The 9986-nt window shown below is 34.0% G+C and overlaps 1 protein-coding gene across 1 annotated transcript in view; it reads right to left on the bottom strand.

Moving 5' to 3' along the window:
• Positions 1 to 276: 276 nt before the first annotated feature.
• LOC120224811 (IQ domain-containing protein M-like) overlaps positions 277 to 9986 on the bottom strand; it is a 251748-nt gene continuing 242038 nt past the window's right edge. The window contains exon 5 of the mRNA XM_039223068.1: positions 277 to 327. Coding sequence (XP_039078999.1) covers positions 311 to 327 — 17 coding nt within the window. The 3' untranslated portion in view covers positions 277 to 310. The remainder of the gene's footprint in view (positions 328 to 9986) is intronic.

Here is a 9986-nt window from a genome sequence, read left to right as displayed (position 1 = left end):
TATGTTGGACATTTCACTCAATTCTTGGAGGACTCCATTTATATACATGGTTTGAGGCGAGAAATACTGGAAAGCTGGCTTACCACTTAATATCTCTGTTATTTAGAGCTTCCTCAAACTCTTCACTTTTCCTTCATTTAAAATAAAGTTACAAATATCCCCTCCCCCAGGTTTTAAAAATAATTATTTGTATACAACATTTCTTGGCTCATAGAACTATTAAGTATGTTCAACTCTGTTACCTTTCTTTGTATGTTGAATGAAGATTGCCTCGTTTTCATCATTCCAAATTGTTTTCTCTGGAGCTACATTAAACAAGCCTTATTGCTAAAAAGAAAGAGAAAAACATGGGAACTGTCATAAATTTATTCTCTAGACAGTAAACAGAAACACAACATTTGTATAGGGAAATGTCCCTCAAGTTCTGAAAATAAAAGACTTTTTCATTCATAATCAAGGATAATGCTCTATGTCTGCTGTAGGCAAAGATACCAGCAAATTAGATGTATTTTCTGGACAAGAATTGCAGATGATGCAAAAATGATATCATAAGTACACGTATCTGTGAGTTGATTTGCATTTTAGCATACTTTTTTAATCACAAATGAAGAAGACAAATGTTTAAGTGGGCAAAAGATGAATTCTAAGAAAGCAGGAAAAAATGTTTTTTGTTCAGACATGCTATGATGTATAAGAAATGCCAGATTTGATTTATGTCACCCAGAAAAATAGATTTAGGATCAATAAGGGGCTGTTAGGGAGAGACTGCTCTCAACTATCTATAAAAATTGCTTCACGTTGACAGCTTCATGAGGGCAGAAATGTCTTTTTTAGCGGTGTATGCTAAGATCTAGCAGAATATTTGGAAAAATAAAATTAACTTCTTAATAACAGTTTAATAAATAGAAATAAGATTTTAGAAGGAGAAGAGAACTTCCCATTACTCCTTTCTCCCTGCAAAGATATACTCTCTTACAAAGGTAGGTCAGGCTTGAAGTTTAGCAAAAAGATGCTTTGTAGGGAATCCCAAGATGACCATAATGATCTGTACCATACCGTTCAGATTAATGTTGTCAAACTTTTTCTGTAAAGGTCAGATAGTAAATATTCTAGGTGCCGAAGGCCAGACAGTGTCTTTCACAAGTATAACACTTTGCTGTACAAATGCAGCCATAGACAGTAAATAAATGAACTGGTAGGACTGGATTTGGCTCATGGGCACACCATAGTTTGTCAACCTACCATCTAGTTCTGTATTACTCTCTCCCTACTTCCTTCCTTTAGTGATGCACTTTTTATAACTAAAACTATTTTATTTTATTGTGTATTGTGCTAATGTATACATTACAAAATATTAACTTTTTAACCACTTTTTAAGTGCATAGTTTAGTGGCGTTAAGTACACTAACATTTCTGTACAACCATCACTGCTGTCTCCAGATCTTTTACATCATCCCACACTGAAAACGAATGCCCATTAATCAACACCTCCCCTTCTCCTCCATCCTCCGGCCCCTGTAATAACTGTTCTACTTTCTGTCCTTACAGTGGGTTCTTCATATAAGTAGAATCATACAATATTTGTCCCTTTGTGTCTGGCTTATTTCACTTAGCGAGCGTGATGTCTTCGAGTTTCATCCATGTTGTAACATATGTCAGAATTTCATTCCTTTTTTAAGACTTTATTTCCTTTTTGGTGAACAAAAATCAGATTTTATTGTGAAAACTTATGCTCTTTTTTTTTTGTTTGTTTTATAGTTTATTGTCAAGTTGGTTTACATATAACACTCAGGGCTCATCCTAACAAGTGCCTTCCTCCATGCCCATCACTCCCCTTCCCCTCTGCCCCACCTCCAAGCCCTCAAGACTTTATTTTTTAAAAACAGTTTTACATTCACAGTGAAATTCAGAGAGAGGTATAGAAATTTCCCATATACCTCTGCCTCTTCACATGCATAGCCTCCCTCATTATCAACATTCCCTATCAGAGAGTTACAACCTGAGGAACCAAGATTCAGCATATCATAATCACCAGACGTCCATGCTTTATGTTGAGGCTCAGTCTTGGTATTATACATTCGATGTGTCTGATAAATGTTTGAATGACATGTATCTATCATTTCAGTATTATACAGAGTGTTTTTAGTGTTCTAACAATCCTCTGCACTGTGCCTTTCCATTCCTCCATTTCTCATTCCCTATATACCCCTGATCTTTTTGCTATATCAGTTTTCCCTTATCTAGACTGTCATACAGTTGGCATCGTGCATTATGTAGCCTTTTGAGATTGTCTTCTTTCACTTAGTAATAAGCATTGAAGGTTCCTCCACGGCTTGGTAGTTCATCTCATTTTAGTGTTGAATAATACTCCATTGACAGGATATATCACATTTTATTTATCTAGTCACCTACTGAAGAATATCTTGGTTGCTTCCAAGTTTTGGCAATTATAAATAAAGTTTCTATGAACATCTGTGTGCTGCTTTTTATGTACACATAGGTTTTCAACTCCTTTGCCAGACTGTATGGTTAGAATGTGTATAGTTTTATAAGAAACTGCCAAAATGTCTTCCAAAGTGGCTGTACCATTTCACATTCCCACCAGAAATAAATTAAAGCGCTCTTGCTTCACATCTTCACCAACATTTGGTATTGTCAGTGTTTAGATTTGTTTTAGATTAGATTCCAATAAGTGTCTAGGGGTATTTCATTGTTGTCTCAGTTTGCATTTCCCTGATGGCATGTGATGTGGATCATCATTTCATGTGCTTGTTTGACCTATATGTATTCTTTGGTAAGGTATCTTTTAAGGTCTTTGGCCCATTTTTTGACCAGGTTTTTTCTTATTATTGACTTTTAAGAATTCTTTGTATATTTTGGATAATAGTCTTTTATCAGTTGTATCATTTGCAGATATTTTCTCCTTGTCTGTGGCCTGTCTTTTATTCTCTTGACCATGCTTTGTAATACGATTTTATTTAAACATTCCAATTATATCTCAAAGGTCTATAAAAAAATTGAGGGGAAAATGTACTTCTGGCTAAGACTAGAGCAGCTCCTCCTGAGCAAGTATGACGATATCAATGATAGAAAATAAAAGCTCACAAATGGAAATAGAAGTCACAGGAGTAAATTAAGGTTATAAAGTTCAAGCATCTCACTTCCCTAATACCAACTCTGAATAATTTTTCTTAGGTATTTCAGCAATTTTACATGATTGCAAAAGTTTATTAGGGTTCTGTTGTCTGGTAAGATGGAATAAGCACCTTCTGCCACCGATTGCATAACAAAACATGCACAGAATTCATGAGCAGCTACTTGAGAACATTGAAAAGTAAACAGTAACAGGCAGATTGGGGGGAGCATAATTCTAAGTGCCACTAAATCACCAGTGATCTTACCTTTTTTTGGGGGAGTCACATTTGATATCTGCAGACCTGGTCTCAATGTAGCTTGATAAAAATGGGCATTCTCACAGACAGAGAGAGTCATCAGATTACAGCTTGCAAGATGGGAAAGGGATCTTCTAACACTAAAAGATAGTAGGAGTAAAACCCCTGTGATATTGTTGTTTTCGTTTCTCCTTTCTGTCCTCTCCCAGTTTTTAAGCAACCCAGTGCTATTGGTGGTGGCAGTGGAAGCAACAGCAACCATGATGGAGGCACACTGAGGAAGTAGAAGCTTCCTTTATTCACAAGTCAGAGGAGATTAGACCACACAAGAGTGGGGCGAGCACCTGTTGCTTTTTTTTTTTTTTCTTGCTGCATCTCAGTCCAGGAAATTATTACAATTGCAGGGAGTACATAACAGAACTGGGAAAATAAAGTGTCAGCTTTCTGGATGAACTGAAAAGAAGAGCCCTAGAGAGTCCAAAAAGTTCTAGGTAAAAGAAAAAAAAAAGATTTGGGAGAGTGACCAGAAAACATAGTTTATGAGCTCATGGGAACACTCCCAAGATACACATGTGTAACTTTGACATATAATAACATACCGCCAACTTTGAGAACTGAGCTGCAAGGCAGATCACCACCCAGGATTCAGAATGGCTACAGGATGGAACACACATAAGACAGATCCAAATAATACTGCAAAGTCACTGACAAAGGAAGTGACGTTAAGACCATAACTCCCATAAGGCAGAACTTGAAACTGAAACAAACCAGGTCAAATTTCTGCTAAAAGAAAGATGTCAACATTCTTCAGAAGACTTTGCCAAGATGCAGAGAATTCTAGCATAATACTCAAAATGTCCAATATACAATCCAAATGTATATGTGTGAAAAGGCAACAAACAGATGCCAACATTGAGATGACCCATTTGTTAGAATTATCTAACAAAGAATTTAAAGCAAATGTTATAGAAAATCTTCCAACAAGTAAGGTCAGACACCATTGAAGTGAATGGAAAGAGATAAATCTCATCAAAGAAATAAAAGATAATAAATAAGAAACAGAGAATTTAAATTTTTAAAAATGTTTTTATTTATTTTGGGGAGAGAGAGACAGCATGAGCAGCAGAGGGGCAGAAACAGAGGGAGGCACAGAATCTAAAGCAGACTCCAGGCTCTGAGCTGTCAAGACAGAGCCTGACTTGGGGCTTGAACCCACAAACCATGAGATCATGACCTGAGCTAAAGTCAGACGCTTAACCAACTGAGCTACTCAGGTGCCCCAAGAAACAGAAAATATTAAAGCAGAAAAATAAAGTTTGATATTCACTGGATGGACTCAATAGGAGAATGGAAAACACAAAACAAAGAGTGAACTTGGAGATAGAATAATAAAAATGACCCAATATGAATGATAAAGAGGAAAATATTTAAAAATGAGTGGTCAGAGTCTCATGGACTCATAGTACAATGCCAGAAACTTTAAAGTTTGTATCACTGAAGACACAAAACACGGGGTAAAAAAGCATTATTCTAGGAATTATTTAAAGAAATAATAAGAGAAAACCCCCTAAATTTGGAGAAAGACATAAGCCTATGGATTCATAAAGTATAGTCTAGACATAGACATTTTATAAACTTTTCAAAACTAAAGACAAAAAAAGTCTTGAAAGAAACATGGGGAAAATATCACAATACTTACAGTGCAACAATGATTTGAATGCCCATATTTCTGATAAAAACAAAAATGGACACTTGAAGGACATACAATAGCAGTTTTAAAGTGCTGGGAGAGAAAAAAAAATTTATCTCATGCAAAAATGTCTCTTCCATAAATGAAAGTGAAATAAAGATATTAACAGATGAAGGAAAACTGAAAGAATTTATTGCCAGCAGACCAAAACTAAAGGAATTTCTAAAGGAAGTTCATCAGAGAAAAGGAAAGGATACAAGAGGGATACAGATGGTAAAGAATAAAGGAATCACAACAGAATGTAAGTAACTGAGTAAATATACTGTTCTTCTCTTGAGTTCTTTATAATGTTTGACACCAGAAAGCAAAAATTATAACATTGTCTAATAGTGTTTTTAATGTAAGTAGATATAATACATAACACTGTAATATAATAAAGTGGGAGGGAGTTAAAGGATCTAAATGGTGGCAAGTTTCCACATTCTACTAAAGTGGTAAACTACTGATTATAAGATGACTGAGAAAAATTAAGTATGTATATTATAAACTCTAGAGCAACACTAAAATTCTGTACAAAGAAATAGAGGAAAAAATACAATAAAGGAAAGCAGAATATTGGTCCAATAACCCAAAAGAAGGCAAGAAAGGACATGCAAAGGATCAAATAAGAGAAGGAAGAAGCATAAATCTAACAATTAAATGGTAGACCTAAGTTTAAACATATTAAGAATTACATCCAACAAAAAATAGACTTAAAAATCTAACTAAAAGAGATTATTAGAATGTATTTAAAAAGAAAAGGAAAAATGATCCACCTCTATGCTGTGCACAAAAATCTACTTCAAATAGGTTAAAAGTAAAAAGATATGAAAAGATATACCATACTAAAATCAATGTAAAGAAAGTTGTAGTGCTATGCTGATATCAGAAAAAGTAGATTTCAGGAGCACCTGGGTGGCTCAGTCGGTTAAGCATCCGACTTCGGCTTAGGTCATGATATCACGGTTCATGGGATCGAGCCCTGCGTCAGGCTCTGTGCTGACTGCCAGCTCAGAGCCTGGAGCCTATTTCAGATTCTTTATCTCCCTGTCTCTCTCTGACCCTCCCCTGCTCACGCTGTCTTCCTCCTTCTTTCAGAAATAAGTAAAAAAATCATTAAAAAAAAGAAAAAATAGATTTCAAAGCAAATAAAATTATCAGGAACAAAAAGGAATATTACATAATGATTAAGCTAATTCAATAAGAACACATAACAATCTTGAATATTTATGCACCAAAACTAAGCTTCAAAATTCATGAAATAAAAAGTGACACGACAGAAAGGAGAATTTAACAAATTCACAGCTGTAGTTGGCAACTTCAACACTTCTATCTCAGTAAGTGATAGAAAATTACAAAGGATAGAGAAAAACTGAAAAACACTATCAACCAACTGGACCTTTTTGATAGTTACAAAACCCACTGCCGACAACAGCAGAATACACATTTTTTTTTTTCAAATGCACCAGGAATATTGACCAAGGTAGACCATATCCTGGGTGATAAAACACATCTTGACAAGTATAAAATAGTTACCACCATAAAGAGTATGTTTTCTGACCATAATAGAATTAGGTTAGAAGTAGAAAACAGAAAGCTAACACAAAATTTTAAACATTTAGATATTAAATAAGATGTTTCTAAATAATCCATGGGTCAAAGAGGAATTCTAAATAAAGAGAAGAAAATATTTAAATATATCAACATTTGTGAGAGGCAGTTAAATCAGTGCTTAGCTCCACATTTATAAAGTTCAATAGTTACATCAAAAAGGAAGAAAGTCTTCAACTTAATAATAAACTTCTACTTTAAGAAAAAAGAGCAAAATAAATATATTAAGCAGAAAACATAAAATGAAAAAGATGAAATCAATGAAGTTGAAAACAAAAAGCAACAGAGAAAAAAAATCAATGAAAACGTAGCAGTTTCTTTAAAATCAATCAATAATGTTAATATACCTCTAGTAAGACTAACAAAGAAAGCATTTTAGACAGAAACCTTAAGCATAACACCATAAGCATGATCCATCAAAGACAATATTAAAAAATAGAATTTTACCAAAATTAAAATCATTTCCATGAAAGAGACACCATTGAGAGAATTAAAGATAAGCTACAGATTGGGAGAAAATATTTGTAAATTATATATCTGAATTGTGATTTGGGTTAAGAATATGTAAAGAACTCTCCAAGCTCACCAACAAGAAAACAATCCCATTTAAAAATAGGCAAAAAATTGGAAACAACACTTCACTAAAGAAAATAGAGCCATTCTGGAAAACATTTGCCAGTTTCTTATAAGCTTAAACATACATTTACAATATGACCCACAAATCCCATTCCTGGGCATTTACCCTAGACAAGTTAAAATTTATTTTCATATAAAAGCCTGCACAAAGATGTTTACAGCCTTTCTATTTATAAGAGGCCAAACTAGAAACCACCAAGATGTCCTTCAACAGGCAAATGGGTAAACAAATGATGGAACATTCATATAATGAAACACTATTCCTAATGAAGAGGAATGAACTCTCAATACACAAAACTTAGATGTAGTTCAAAGGCATTATGCTAAGTAAAAAAATAGTATCAAAGGTTACATACAGTATGATTCCATTTATATGACATTCTCAAAAAAGAAAAACAAGCAAAAAAACAAAAACAAAAAAACAAAAAAACAACTGCAGTCTTGGGAGAGGTTTTGACTGCTTAAGGATAGAATGACAAAATCTGTGCAGCTATAGAACTGTTTCATACCCTGCTGGTGATAAAAAAAGGAAAAAAGTCTTCTTCTCTACCCATCTTTGGCCCCTCAGGTGCGGCCCTATGTATAGGACTAGCCAAAGACAGATTAACAAATGAATTAACATGTACATGGTACATATATACACGGGAACCTACAGTGATAAGTAACCCAAAGAGGTGGTTAGAATTGTTAGAATTGGGGCTTAAGGAGCATTTGAGGCTAAACAATTTTAGGGTTTCTGGGCAGGGGTGAGGAGGTGAGGGTGGGAGGAAGTAAGTTATGGGAAGATGGTCAGGAAAAATATGGTATATAGGTTGTTTAGTAAGAATTGTTATGCAGATTTAAGTCAATGCTTTCTCCATTGATAAATCTTCCATTTATCAGAGATAACAGTCCTCCTCTTTCTTCCTCCTGTGGGAGAGAACTACACTTTTTACCAAGGAAAATAATCTATATACCAAAGATACATGTTTTGGGATGGCATATTCTGGTAACCTTCAGAAATGATGGTTCTATAAATCTAAACTTGGGTTAAAATTCAGAGAATTGTGCACTCTAAAAAAGTGTATTTTTATTATATTTTCATTTGAGCAATAAAATATGTTAGAAATATGAAAAACACATTGGGGAAAAGAAAACAAAATGTGAAAGGAATTTTGAGTTAGACATTCTTCATTCTCGATCACCATACAATGAATTTTTAATTCTTCTGTTTCCAATCTATGAAATGGGTATAATAATACCTGACCTAAATTTCTGGACAGTGTGGTTCTTAATTTTTTTGGCTTGGTTTCCCATTTATGTTCTTAAATAGTATTAAGAATGTCAAGGATTTAATTCATATGGGTTATGTTTAGTATTTACAATATTAGAAATTAAAATGAAGAACAAATATAAAAATGTATTAGCCCATTTTAAAATGACAACAAACTCAATACATATTAGCAACAAACTCAATTACAAATTAGTAATATTTTTAATAAAAACTACTTTCTAAATAAAAAAGTAGTGAGAAGAATAAAATTGTTTTAAAATTTTCTAAATCTCTTAATGTACAGCTTAGTGGAAGACAGCTAGATTCTTATTGTTGTTTCTTGTCTCTGGGCCCTCTGGGAACTCAGACCATGCTTTGGGAACTAGTGCTTTAGAGAACAGGAGAAAGAAATAATCAATGAATCTTTATATATACATCGTTGATATATTTTAAACTGGCATGTGTTATAGATTCATAGACAGAGCCGAAAGATACTAGTTTCTATGTGAATGAGAACACATGAAAATTGCTGCAGCCCAAAACACTAAAGTCTTCTTCTCTGACCCCAAATCCCATATACCTTCACTAGGGACATTCCAAATCCTACTTATTCCCCTCCCCCCCGGATTATATTGGAAGATATATTAAACACTTCTGGAATCATTACGTATTTTTACAGCCTAAAAATGCTATTCTTATTTAGCTTGTTGTTTTCCCATTTCCCTCTTAGTTTTTTTCCCCTAAATTAATATCTTCCCAAATATTGTCTGAATTTTTCTGAATAACAACAGCTGTTCATTCTCAGGTTGGCTATGACCCCAAAGCAGCAATGGCACCAAGCCAATGTTCTCTCCTTGACAGCATCAAGAAAATTAACATTTTCTGGATTATGTTTACTGGTAGATCTTTTCATATTTGAAATCACAGGAAATGTTAGAAGAGTCAAGTTAAATGAAATAGTACACCTTCTGGACTTTTTGCTTTGGAATATTTAAGAATATTGAAATGTTCCAAATGTCATTAATAAAGAATATACTGTAAAAAAATACCTGAAAGTTAATATATATTATAAAATTAGAATTTGAAATGTCCTCAAGAGACTATTTTATTGCACACCTTTATACAGTAACACACTGATGTGGGAATTATATCAAGTTGCTGCAAGAAAAGGGGAGACTTCACAAACTACCTCAGTAGCCCATTATAATTGTTTTTGCTATAGAATAAACCACGTCAAAATATATTTATTTAGCTTGTGGTTTTCTGAGCCAGCAACTTAGGCTAAACTCAAATGACTGGTGCTTCTGGGCTCAGCTGGCCTTATGCATCTACAGTCAGCTGGGTAACTCATTTCTGAAACACAAGG

The sequence above is a fragment of the Hyaena hyaena genome, unplaced genomic scaffold (assembly GCF_003009895.1).
Source record: "Hyaena hyaena isolate Hyena2069 unplaced genomic scaffold, ASM300989v1 scaffold_1252, whole genome shotgun sequence".
In the NCBI taxonomy this organism is placed as follows: Eukaryota; Metazoa; Chordata; class Mammalia; order Carnivora; family Hyaenidae; genus Hyaena; species Hyaena hyaena.
This window is presented reverse-complemented; position numbering and strand designations above follow the sequence as displayed.